General features: G+C 41.7%; 1 protein-coding gene across 3 annotated transcripts in view; it reads left to right on the forward strand.

The window, feature by feature from the left end:
- The first annotated feature begins 6031 nt into the window (after positions 1-6031).
- BAG6 (BAG cochaperone 6) overlaps positions 6032-14119 on the forward strand; it is a 46445-nt gene continuing 38357 nt past the window's right edge. For 2 of the 3 annotated variants that reach the window (XM_070936641.1, XM_070936643.1), the window contains exons 1-3: positions 6872-7012; positions 10932-10980; positions 12651-12747. In XM_070936641.1, coding sequence (XP_070792742.1) covers positions 12670-12747 — 78 coding nt within the window. In that variant the 5' untranslated portion in view covers positions 6872-7012; positions 10932-10980; positions 12651-12669. Of the gene's footprint in view, positions 6331-6871; positions 7013-10931; positions 10981-12650; positions 12748-14119 lie in introns of those variants that run through there. The other variant, XM_070936642.1, reaches the window with a different exon arrangement.

The raw sequence follows: 14119 nt of genomic DNA on the forward strand, positions 1-14119 counted from the left end.
TGGTTTTCTCCTGCCCTAGGTCATCTGATTAAAAAAAAAAAAAAAAAGCAATTGGCTAATTTAAAGCAATAGGTACCATTTCCTCTTGTTAAAGTTTCTTCAGCCCTTTGCTCAGGTTTTCTTCCCCTTTTTTGTTAATATCTCCTAGGCCCAATCCTGCATAATGTCTCCAAAACCAAATTGCGCAAATATTTACAGGTACTAATTTGCCAATAAAGGAGAAAATTTGTAGCTCAGGGTTGAAATTAGGGTTTCCTTGGTGCTCTCTGAGCTTGCTTGTTTTCTTGCAGACTAGGTAACATCATCATATGTGGAGTGCCGCAAGGGTTGGTCCTCTCACCCCTCCTGTTCAACATTTATGTGAAGCCGCTGGGTGAGATCATCCGTGGTTTTGGGGTGAAGTACCACCAGTACGCTGATGACACCCAGCTGTACATCTCCACCCCAGACCACCCCAACGATGCCCTTGAAGTGATGTCCCGGTACCTGGAGGCCGTGCGGATCTGGATGGGGAGGAATAGGCTCAGGCTCAACCCATCTAAGACCGAGTGGCTGTGGTTTCCGACGTCCCGATATAGTCAGTTGACGCCATCGCTGACTATTGGGGGCGAATCGCTGGCCCCCACGGAGAGGGCTCGCAACTTGGGCGTCCTCCTGGATTCACGGCTGTCTTTAGAAGAGCATTTGACGGCTGTGACCGGGAGGGTTTTCCATCAGGTTCGCCTGATTTGCCAGTTGCGTCCCTTTCTGGATCGGGACTCTTTACACACAGTCACTCATGCCCTCGTCACTTCCCGCCTGGACTATTGCAACACTCTCTACATGGGGCTCCCCTTGAGGAGCACCCGGAGGCTCCAACTGGCGTAGAGTGTGGCCGCGCGGGTAGTTATGGGAGCGACATGGCGCTCCCACGTAACATCTCTTGCGGGAGTTGCACTGGCTCCCGGTGGTCTTCCGGGTGCGCTTCAAGGTTCTGGTTACCACCTTTAGAGCGCTCCATAGCTTAGGACCTGGCTATTTACAGGACCGCCTACTACCATAATCAACCTCCCACCGGCCGGTATGCTCTCATAGAGAGGGGCTCCTCCGGGTGCCGTCGGCCAAACAGTGTCAACTGGCGGCCCCCAGGGGGAGGGCCTCCTCTGTGGGGGCACCTACTATCTGGAATGAGCTCCCCCCGGAGATACGTAGGATCCCGGACCTGCGCACTTTCCGCCGCGCTCTAAAGACCTTTCTATTTCAGCAAGCCGGCCTGGCCTGACCTTTCCCCCCTTTTAATTTTTAATTTTAAAATTTTTAAATTTAAATTTAAATTTTAGATTTGTTCTAAATTTTTGGGATGTTTTAAATTGTCTTGGGCTCAAATATTTAATTTGGCTTTAATTCTGCTCTTAACTTTTGTAACTATGTGTTTTATTTTGTGCCTGTTCACCGCCCTGAGTCCTTCGGGAGTAGGGCGGTATACAAATTTGATCAAATAAATAAATAAATAAATAAATAAATAAATAAATAAATAAATAAATTAGTGCTAGTAGCTACGATAGTAATGTTAAGGATATTCTTGGCTCATAACCGATGTTGTAGGTTATTGATCAGAGTACCCTTTGAGTAAACGCATGAAAAGCGACTGGGAGCGGTTGTGAACAATCACAGTCAACATACAAACACACTGAGTTGTTGTAGTCTTTTACTTTTAGAAAAAGTAAAGCAAAGTCCAAAAAATAATCCAAGTCATACACAGATAAGACGAGAGTTAAAAGATCAATCCAGGGATATTTCAAGTACAAAGTCTTCTTACCAGTTGTAGTCATACACAATAAAACAGTTCTTCTTGAGTTTCAAAACAGGAACAAGTTCAATATCAAAACATTCAATAAATAGTAGAAAGCAACATGTAGCTATGATCAAACAGCGATCATGCAGAGAGATCAGGTAGAGAGTTAACAGCAAATAAGCAGGTAAAATGGTGTAGTATCCACACAAGCCATGATCCTGACTTCCCTTAAGTACATTGGCTACAGAGCTTAGCCAATCAGGATACAGGATAATGCAATATAGTCTTAAAGCAATATAATACCTTTCTGACTGCAAACATACATTGTTGGTTTATATATTGCCTGACCAACTAGTTAGACAAATAACCATTTCCTAACAAGTAGCACTGATGATGTTACCTAGTTAGGGTAATGAAACGTCTCTGCAAGAAAACAAGCAAGCTCAGAGAGCACCAAGGACCCCTCATTTACACATACTCCTCAGCATACAACAGTTTGTTTAGTGACCATTCCAAATTACAATAGCACTGAGAAAAGTGGCTTATGAGAGTTTTTCACTCTTATGACCATTGCAGCAACTCCATGGTCACGTGATCAATATTCATATGCTTGGCAACTGACTCACATTTATGACGGTTGCAGTGTCTTGGGATCCTGTTCTCATTTTTTTTTTTTTTTGCAACCTTCTGACAAGCAAAGTCGATGGGGAAACCAGATTCACTTAACAACTGTGTTACTAACTTAACAACTGCAGTCATTCACTTAACAATTGTCTCACTTAGCAACAGAAATGTTGGGCTCAATTGTTGTCATTAAGTCCAGGAGTGCCTGTATACCAGCGTTGTAGGGACTATATGGTTTTGTTGCAAGAAATATTAACTCTGGGTTCAGTTCCAAGTGGGGGGAAAGACACTGGATTCATGGAAGTTGCTTGGAAAGGTTTATTGATGAACAGGATCACATGTGTTAGATCGGGCGATGGAAGAGACAGGACTCAGTGCTAACAGTAACAACAGCTCTTTATTAGTAGATCAGTATAACCCAGCAGCCGGTTCGTCTGACTGCTTGCCCTTTTATAGAGAGCAGTCAGACAGGTCGGCCAATGGGATTTGAGTATTTTCCTGCTGGATTGGTGGACCTGAGTGAAGCCTATGCTCCAGGGGTGGGTTCTATTTATCTTTACTACCAGTTCGCAAAGGGATTTTGAGCTGGTTAGGATTGAACTCCAGTCTATGAGCAGAGTTAGTTTGCAATATTACATTCTAACCACTGCGTCACCAATGATGATGTTGGAAGAAACATCCTTCTAGGTTCTGCTCCAAGTGGGGAAAACAGACACTGGAAACATGGAGACTGCTTGGAAAGATGGTTTAATGGTGGACAGGATCACATGGCTTGAGTTCCTGAACAGAAAAAGGGCAGATACAGTAAATCCTCGGGTTTTTATGCTCTCTCTGGCTCTGCATTTCTTGGGGCCCCAAAAGAGTATCCTGATTGGTTGTCAGACTCCCAGGGGGCGTTGCTGGCTGATAGTCACATGTGCTTCCCAGGTCACATGTGAGTTTCTGCTGCTATTGTGTAGAGGGCTAATCCTATCTTTGGCAATTCCTACTATGTCTCTGCCTGAAGGAGGCAGATCTTTGTTATGTAGAATAGACTGGCCCAGGCCTTAATGACCCATTGACAAAGGGTGGGGGGGCAGGAAGGTGGGAGCTGCTTTGTCTGTAAAATATGCTTCTCATATTTCTCATCCAGGGAAATATAATATTCTGCCTTTTTCATATTTCCTAAAATATTTCACTCTTCCAGGAAAGGGGTGGGTGCTAACTTCCTACAATGATATGCTGTCATTACTGTTTTGCACATACAAATGTATTTAAATTTATATTTACATTTCAGATTTGATGTTAGACCAGATTTGATTTGAATACCAGAAAGACAACTAATTAAAACTTTGCTTTTTGAAATATTAAGGCAGAAAAGGCTGGTACTTGTGCCTTGATCCACAGTGATCCGCAAATATCTATCATAATGCGTTATACTGTTGGAAGAAATATTCTTCTGGGTTCAGTTCCAAGTGGGGAAAAAGACACTGGATTCATGGAAGTTGCTTGGAATGAAGGTTTACTGATGAACAGGAACACATGGCTTGAGTTCCTGGGCAGAAAAAGGGCAGAGATGCTGAGAGTGCCTAGGTTTTATGCTCTCTGTTGGGCTTTGAATTTGAGCTTGTATTCTGATTGGTTGTCAGACTCCCATGGGGCTATGCAGGGGCAACTCTGTGGTCTGTCCTGAGTCCCAAGCTTGGTTGAGCTTTGCTGGGTGATGTAATCTTCCCATGTGCCATGTGGTGAATTCTGTTGCTAGATGGATAGAGGGATAGAGGGCTAATCCTACCAAGCTGGCTCTCAAAATAATGATGTGGTTGTGCTCACATCTGGTTGGGGAAGACACTTTCCCCCCACTTCTCTGCACATTCTTACCTGTTGAATTTCAGCCTTCTAGAAAGCTGTAGTGAAATCTGTATCTTTTTTGGTATTACTGTATTGGTCAAGACAGAGTTAAAACTACTTTTGATTCTTGGGAATCATTTATTGGCTATGAATAACTTAAAGATGGCACCTATTGAGAGCTGAATGTTAGTGATTACTAAATAATATGAGTTGGGGGCAGAGATGGATTGTTTGTTAAGATTGACAAGGGAACTTGGAGGTCTGTTGCCCACCCAAAAATATATTTAACCTAGTAATACAGGCAAAGCAAAACTCATTTATTAGGTGGATAAAGTCAAATCTATAAAGGCAAATCTATGGATTACATTACTCTTTCCCAGATTTTTTTTTTTTTAATTTGATTTATATGCCGCCCTTCTCCGGAGACTCAGGGCGGCTTACAATGTGTTAAGCAATAGCCTTCATACTTTTGTATATTTATACAAAGTCAGCTTATTGCCCCCACAAACTGGGTCCTCATTTCACCTACCTTAGAAAGGATGGAAGGCTGCATCAACCTTGAGCCTTGGAGAGATTCGAACCAGCAGTAAGATGGGTTTCTTTCTTTAAAACTTGCAAATGTATTAACTTTGAATACAAATGTGTTGCAAATGACTTTCAAAATAGCGCTCTCTTTTGTTTAGTATTGAAGTGACAAGTTCTTGCATACCAAAAGAAATGGCCTTGGCCAAGAGAAAAAAAAAACATGTTTTCTCCATAGTCAAAAAGAGGCCTAGATTGCCATGTTCAAAATGCTAATATCACCTTTTAAAATGCTAATAATGAAGCTTAAAATTCCAGGTAACCATATTAGCATTTTGGCATGGTAGGCACATCTGAAGTTTGGGGAAATCATGTTTTCCTTTTAATCAAAGCCATTTCTTCTGAATTAAACTTTTCTGCAATTAAACAATAGGGAGCATATCTTGGAAGTCCTGGAAGAGTTAAAGTCCACACATCTTAATGTTGGCAAGTTTGAAAAAACACTGTTTTTCAATTCTTTGGTTTGCAGCCTGTGAGCTACACAGAGTGGTTGAGAAATTGGGTGGCTTTGGAAATGTGAATTATAAATTAAGCATAAATAAAACTAGCCGCTCAAGGAAGTAAGGCTGGAAGGAAATACTTCCTATCCCTATTTCGAACATCCTTAATTACACTGATTTAATCATCCGAAAATGCAACAGACTCAGTCTTTTGCAGCAGTTCCCATTGGCCAATCGTTGCTAAGCGACGAGCGAAAACAAAGATGGCGGCGAAACGATGGCTTCTACCACAGACTAATATAACTCTCTTTCTCCCGTGTCTTCATATTAGAGGGGGAGGGGAGAAACCCTAAATAAAGATGGCGGACTAAACTTCACTTTCCCGGGCTGCAAGCGGGGAGGGGCGGATAAGCTTCTGCTAATTTAAATAACATGGCGACCACAAAGGTTCCACCCACCGCTTTTGCTTAACGGCCCCTTTTACGTCATAGGAATACGTATTATGTCATCTCAACAGCGCGCGGACGTAAACTACAAATATTCTCTTGTAGCGGTAAAGCTATTTGGCTCCTCCTACCACGTCCGAGGCCCGGTTAAGGCATTCCTTCGGACGTACTAGTTTAGTTCAGATGCTTAGAATTATTTTAAATAGTATATGAACTGAGGAAGATATATTTTTAAAAAAACAAAACCGAGGAAGCTATTATCAGCGCCTGGGATTTTTTTTCCTCCCACTTTTCCTACCGAATTTTTGAATTGAGAAGCGTCGGGCAGTCCTTTAGGCAACTATGGAACAGTCGCCAGTAAAGGGGCTTAGCGGGCTCCAGGCGCATGCGTAGTGACCGAACGGCCGGGAACGCGGCGCTTCGGAAGGCAGGAGCTCGCTCCAGCCGCGAGGCCGGCGGCTGTTCGCCCGCTCCCCTCCAGATATCCATTCCGGAGCAGGATTTCGTGAGGAAAGGACCCGCGGTGGGAGAATTTTTGCAATCGGAGGACCTCCTTTGCCCGGAGTGAAGCGGAAGCGCCGCCATTTTAAGAACGTCCGGAGAATCGCTTCGACGCAAGCGTTAGGTCAGAGAGGTAAAGCCGTGAGTAAAAATGAAACGAGGGCCGATATTTCCGGCTATCAAAAACCGTCTCCTTATTTACTATATATATATATATATATAAAACCCGGGCGGAAAGAAAGAGCGTCGTTTGCTCCTTTCCTCGGCCCACCGTAGGGGGACTCTTTGATAGAAAAGCGAATATCAATAATGACATAATACCAACGCGACCCTCTCTTGTGGGTGCAACATTCAGCCCCCAGATGGGCGAAGGGGAACCCGGAGGTGTGTCATTTTTTTTTTTGCTAATAACTCTATGGAGCGAGGATTTCCCCTTCTCTCTCTGTATATAGGCTGCTTTAAAAAAAAAAAAAAAAAAAAAACTCCCCGACCCCTCCCACCTTTTCGGGCAGGAAGTTTTTTTCTGGAAGCGGAAGGAAGAAGCTTCTGGGCTGGGAAATCGATTCCTGCCTGACGGGAAGTTGAAAAGGACGCGAGGGGAGGGGGGGGAGGAGGAGAGAGCGGTTTCAGGGGTTAAAAAAAAAATTGATAAAGGGGGAGGGGGCAAAGGAAAGTGGGAGGAGGGAGGGGGCCGCTTCGCGTTGCTTCTGAAGGCCCCCCCGCAGCGCTTTTGCCTTCTGACGATCGGATCCTGGGAAAATACACCGTATCGGGTTGCCGAGGACGGCGTGGGATCGTTATCCGATAACCTGAGGGTATATTGGGGGGGGGGGAAAGAGGGGGGGAAAGGCTATTCGGGGGGGGGGTTGGAGGAAGAAGAAGAAGGGGGGGGGGGGAAAGACGTGGCTCTCGTTCATCTTTGAGCAGGGGAGGTGGCGGTGGCTGAATGATTTCTCTTTTGGTAGGTCTTTTGGGTGTATTTTTGTCTCAGCCAGGTTTTTCCTACGTAAATCGGGATCTGTATACAGCCGTAGTTCAGTGAAATCTCATTCACTAGTTCCTAGTCAGTAAAACTAGTCAGAAATAGATCTTAGTCTCCCCTTAAGTCTCGCAACAGGCAGCAAAATGCTGGTTTGATGTCCGATAAAGCCTAGAAACTAGTGAATGAGATTTCACTGAACTGAAACCTGGCTGAGAGAATGTATGTATGTATGTATATTTAATATTTCGGGTTTCTTCCCGTGTAATTGTGGATATATCCCTGACATAAGCTGACATAAGCCTGATGATGGCAGATGGGATTCTGTCGAAACGTCGCTTCTACCCTTTTAGGGATATATCCACAATTACACGGGAAGAAACCCGAAATATTAAATATACACACATACATACCCGTGAAAACTTACATAAACAAATATATGTGTGTGTATGTATGTATATATATATATATGTATGTATATATATATATATATGTATATGTATATATATATATATATATATATATATGCATATTCTTTCTAGCCAGGTTTTACCTATGTAAACTTAGTTGTTCTTCAGCCCTAGGTTCTGTGAAATCTCATTCACAAGTTCTTGGGCCCTTTTTCTGCTGCCAAACTGCAACTCTGTGTTGCTTCCTGGGAGACCCATTCTGCTGCCAAACTGCAACTCTGTGTTGCTTCCTGGGAGACCTGGGAGATATATATATATATATATATATATATATACACATACACACACACAAAAACAGGTTTTGGTTTATTCGGGTCTTTTCCCGTGTAAGATTGAGAGTATCTTGAGAGTTGTTTTCTTTGCACAAGCACGAAGCCGAAGACACCAGCCTGAAGATGACGAGTGGGACCTCGTCGAAACGTCGCCAAAATACTCTCAATCTTAAACGGGAAAAGACCCGAATACACCAAAACTTGCACATATAGATAGATAGATAGATAGATAGATAGATATTATCTATCTATCTATCTATCTATCTATAATCATATATATATATGATTTTATATATATAATGTATATAATATAATCTGGCTGCCAGAAGGAAAAAAGCCCAGAATCGAGTGAATGTGACTACACTGAGCTAGGGCTGCAGAAAAATCTTGGTTACGTAGGAAAAACCTGGCTAAAAGAAAAACACACACATATGTATGTATGTATGTATGTATGTATGTATGTATTTTATGTATGTATTTTCTTTTCGTAGGCCTTTATGTGTATTTCTCTTTAGCCAGGTTCTTCCTATGTAAAAATAAAAATCTTGGTTTACGTAGGAAGAACCTGGCTAAAAAGAAATACAAATATATATATATATGTATATATATATGTATAGTCCTCCAGAGGTGGTTATGGTGGCTGGGGAACAGATTCCATCATTCTTGGATATGTATATAGAGTCATACTGGGGTGGTTAGAGGCTTATGTGGGGGTGGGTGGGAGGGGAGCGATCAGAGGTTGCCCACCTTTGCCGCTGGGTGGGTGGGGTGGGGTGGGGTGAGAAGAAGGCCAAGCTGCCCATGTTCAGGAGGAATGAGGCTTGGCTTGCTAGCACCCTGTAATTCTGAGAGAATTGGTGGCCTCCCAGATCTCCTGTTTGCAGAAGGCTCCTGTGGTTTTGTTTTGGGAGTGACTTGGATTGAGGGTTGGGGATAAATCTACGGAGATTTTCAAATCATCCAGGTCGTGATTGTCCCAAAGGGGCTTTTTCCAAAAGGCAAACTGGGCCTTCTTTCTTCTCCTCCTCCTCCTCCTCCTCCTCCTCCTCCTCCTCCTCCTCCTCCTCCTCCTCCTCCTCCTCCTCCTCCTCCTCCTCCTCCTCCTCCTCCTCCTCCTCCTCCTCCATCATCATCTAGGTTATGATTGTCCCAAAGGGGCTTTTTCCAAAAGGCAACTGAGCTTTCATCATCTATTTATTATTATATATACTTTATAATATTGGACTTTCTTGATTTTTTCGGGCAGAAGACATCGAAGCATAGCCAGCCGAACAAATAGATTTAAAAATAATCCGTGAGCTATCAGACTCTTAAACACAACCACAATCACTCCACGCACATGCAGAAACGTATGACTAGTTTTTCTTTTTCTTCCCCCCCCCGCCCCCCCAATTACTTGCATAGGGATTATTCTTTATACTATTTATATTTTTTGTCATGGATTGCACCAGTGAGGCTAAAACCAATTTTGTTATATACATGATGTAGAAGGACAATAAAGGCTATACTATACTTATTCATTAAACTTGAAACTCGGTCAACTGAACATTCAAAAATGCACCACAAATACCATTGACTGGTGCTAATGGTTGATACGGGTTGCTGCCAGCGTTGTTTATTATTATTATTATTCTTCATACTTGGAAAAGTTTTGCTTCTCATCCAGGAAGAAGAAGCCAAAGAAGTTTCTCGGACAAGAAGCAAAATGTTTTCAAAAGAAAAAAAATCAAGACAGTTCAGTTGCCTTTTGAGGAAAAAACCCCACCTTTGGGATAGTTTGGTGATATTCTTTCTTTTTGTCGGTAGTGAGAAAGGGTCATTCTTTAGGGGCCCTAGTGGCGTGTATTTTAGGTAGGATGTTGTTATAGTGTTTCTGCTAATGAGGTACCCCAAGTTGGAGAGGAGAAATTGTGGCGCTGAACTGAAAAGAGAAAATTTCACCCAAGCTTCTTGAATGAGAAGTAAGAAGTGAAACAAAAATCAAGAAAGTTCAGTTGCCTTTTGGGAAAAAAAAACACTTTTGGGATAGTCTGGTGATACGCTTTCTTTTTGTCGGTAGCGACAAAGGATCGTTCTTTAGGAGCCTTAGGGGTGTGTATTTTGGGTAGGATGTTGTTATAGTGTTTCTGCTGATGAGGTACCCCAAGTTGGAGAGATTGTGGCTCCGAACTGAAAAGAGAGAATGGACTAATTCTGCTGCTTGGCTTACAGGACATTTTATTCTCAGTTTGGGGGAGATGGGTTGAATGAATCCCTTCTGAATTCTTCCAGATTTTCTCTTGATAACAATAGTTAAACTACATGTGTCCAACCTTTTGGCTTACCTGGGCCGTATTGAGTGAAGATGAATTGTCTTGGGCCCCATATAAAATATATAATATAGTTAATGTATACATATACACATAAAAGTGAAAATTAGGGCTGCATTATTACCTGATCAGGGCCACATGTGGGTCATGGGTGCCATGGGTTGGACACGCCTGATTTAGACCTTAGTTGTAGGCTGAATCCTAAAGTTCTTTAATGGCTTATTTTATCAATTCCTTGCGCTGGAAAAAATGTTGATTGAAAAAAATTGCAGTTTGCTTTTAATTAATAGAGTAGGCTGTAAGTTAAAGGATGTGAAGACTTAATTGGAGGGACTGTCAGTTAAGCTGCATGGTTAGGAAGGGATTTGAACCTGATACATTCTGGAAAGGGCAGTAATGAGTGCAATGTAAGGTTATAATCAACGGTTAGGTTGGGTGAAATGAGGTTCGCCAGCCCTAATCCTAGCTATGTTTCCTTACTAATAATTTTATTGATTTTTGGTTACTTATAAACAAATAGTTAATTGTAGTCTTACTTATTTATAAAGCTTAAGGGTACTTGTGCTATTTATTGATATCTGGATGTTTATTAAAACGGAGTTTCTTCCAAGGAGTAGGATTGTAGAAATACCTGTCTTTTTTTTTTTTCTTCAAATGAGTATTGTTAATAATCTGTTGTTTTTTTTCCTTGTTCTTCCTCCTAGGATTTTACACCATCTTTTAAATTGCTGCTTGTACAGTCATTTGCTGGAGGTCAGTTAGAATTTTTCAAAGACCATGAAAGCAATGTGGGCCACAAATAATATTAACCTAAGCATACGTAGGCTGGCGGATAGACAGTTTTGTGGAGTTACTAGCTTTCCGCCATGAACAACGGAGACTGTATACTTAGTCAAATCTTGTTTACTAGGCCTTACACTGTTCCTTAGGACTCAGTCTCCAGGATGAATAGAATTTGACCTTTAACTGTTTCTATTCAAGGCGTGGATGTGGAATGAAACTCTGGATATGCAAAATATTCTGTCATATTCTGGCATTGCAACATTATTATAGAAATGAGACAACCTTGAACCCGTTTTGGGTTTAGGACACTTTCCAAACTCCTAACTAAAACTCATAATGGGACAGGTTGCCTTACAGCATACATTTCAAACCTTTCCAAATGTGTGCTTTTTCTAACGTTTTTGATGCTGCTGTGGCATTAGACTCAAATTATAGGCAAACCCAGGTACAAAACAGAAACACGGTTATGTATTCAGTCCTCAAGAAATACAGCACAGGTAGCCCTTGACTTACGCCAAAACTGAACCCAAAATTTCTGTTGTTAAGTGAGTTTCGCTCCATTTTACAACTCAACCAATGTGAGTTTTAAAGAAATTCTAGCAGACTTTTTTTTTTTTTTTTTTTTTTGGGAGTGTGATTATTGCCACTAGTGTTTCTTTTCTAGGAAAGGGAAAGTCTCCATTGCTGATTTTTGGCAGAATTACAGAAGTTTGTCATAATACTAATTCAAATTTCTGGAAGTAGTGAGCTATACTACTGGTATATCTACCGTGTTTTCCCGAAAATAAGACCCTGTCTTATATTTTTTTGAACCCTGAAATAAGCGCTTGGTCTTATTTTCGGGGAGGTCTTATTATTTTGGGGCACATGGAGCAAGATGGGGCTCCTCTTGCCGTCTTACCTGATTTCCAGCTCTGTCTCCCTAACCCTAACCAGAGGAAATGGTGGGGACCGGCTGCGCATGAGGTTAAATATTTTTGGGGAGGGCTTATTTTCAGGGGGTGGCTTATTTTAGCGCATGCGCTCAAAAGCGCGATTGGGCTTATTATCAGGGGATGTCTTATTTTCAGGGAAACAGGGTAGATTTTTATCTGGATAACATTGATAGTTACAAATTGATTTTTCTCCAGCGACAATTCAAAGTCATGTAAAATGATTTCTAATTCACATTATATATGTTTTACATTACGCTGCACAGAAGAATGTGAAATGGTACTTTTTTAACCTTCAGTTTGATCCTATGCCCTATACTGAATGGATGGCTTTCATATAACAACTTCCCTAAAAGACAGACACATTTGGCAAGGAATCATTTGGGAAAACGGCTCTCTTAGGTTTCTTAGACATTTCTTCCTTATTCTGGCAATGCTAAACTTGTGAGTTACAGTCTCTGTGAATGAAACTTACCAGTTTTCTTCCAAAGGTGCTTTTTCAAGGGGCAACTGGACAAAGCTTCTTCAGCTCTGACTGGATGGTGGGGAAATCAGAGCCGACGAAGCTTCTTGGAGGAGAAGCGAAACATCTTCAAAGAAAAACAAAGGAAGTCCAGTTGCCTCTTGAAAAAACACTTTTGGGACAACTGTGACCTGGATGACTGAGAATCTCCATAGACATTTACCAGTTTTCTTGTTTCTTACAGAAAAAAATCTGTAGTTAACCATGGCGGAGCTGGAGAACCTTGAGGTGATGATAAAAACCTTGGACTCTCAGACAAGAACATTCACAGTAGAAGGAGAGGTAAGATCACCTAAATTTGGATAACAGCAGGAAAGTGGATAGGACTGTTGTTTTTATGCCTGGGGTATCTCAACAGTGTATTGATGTTGCTTTGCAGAACTCACAGTTACCTGCTTTAAGGTAACAGATTATGAGTAGAAGATCCCTGGGCCTATTGATTGGTGTTCTGACCTACCATTGGCATCTTCAGTCTCAAGAGACTATGGTATCGTGCTCTGGAAAGAGGTCCTAAAACAGCATCTGGTGTGACTAAAAAGGCCAATTCGAGAGTGGCAATCCCTTCCACACTGAGGGCAGATACATTCTGTCCCCTGCCCAGCCCCCAGATTTCACTGGTCCCGGGACTGCCTCTTTGCCTCAGCCTGCTGAACAAGTGTCTCTTCGAATTGGAAAAAGCCATGCTGCGTCTTTAGCCTCCAAGCTGAACGATCAGAGGTCAAGATTTACCAGTAGTTAATGTCCATTCCCAGGGCCTTTAGGTCCCTCTTGCAGATATCCTTATATCGCAGCTGTGGTCTCCCTCTGAGGCGCTTTCCCTGCACTAATCCTGCACAGAGTTCTGACCTAGACTTCCTGAGAAAGCATAAAACAAAATTTTAGAACCCCCCCCCCAATTTTTTTTTTTTTTTGAGACGGCTGGCCATTCACAGTCCGTAATGATTCCCAAACAGTCTGTGAAGATTCCGACAGATGTCTGCCACTGTTTTCCAAGGTAATGCTGATAAGCACCCACCTTTATCTCCCTTGAAAGGCTGCCAGAGACCTAATTGCCAATTAGTTTTGCAAGGCCAAACGGAGGAGAGAGTCGAAGGGACTTCTCAGAGCTTGAATTGACTATATGAACTAATTGCTGCCTGCAAAGGCTCCTTTTTTATGTCTTATGGGAGGGGCCAATCAACAACTTTGTTGTTAAGCAAGGCAGTTTGATTTTAAGTTTTTATGTCTTAATTTAGATGTAAGCGTAAGCTGCCCAGAGTTACCATATGGTAAGATGGGCGGCCAATAAATAAATATATGTATAGATATATATATATATTTGTGTGTATGTGTGTGTATGTATGTATGTACTGGTATGTGTATATGTATATGTTATATATGTATATGATATGTATTCAATATGTATACAGTATGTATGTATGTATAATATATATATCTGTGTGTGTATATATATATATATATATACACACACACACACACATAGATAGATAGATAAGATATGTACTGATCAGTAAATTTAATAAACAGCCAAACAAACAAATATTTTGCTGACAACTAGCAGATCTGGTCTTGGAAAGATTTCATCTGAGCTTGCTTTGTCCCATTCAAATCCTGACAATCTTCAAGACATCTGCAACATTTCATTGACATTGTA

Source organism: Pituophis catenifer, unplaced genomic scaffold, assembly GCF_029215685.1.
Source record: "Pituophis catenifer annectens isolate HBS135680 unplaced genomic scaffold, rPitCat1.0.hap2 SCAF_2, whole genome shotgun sequence".
Classification (NCBI taxonomy): Eukaryota; Metazoa; Chordata; class Lepidosauria; order Squamata; family Colubridae; genus Pituophis; species Pituophis catenifer.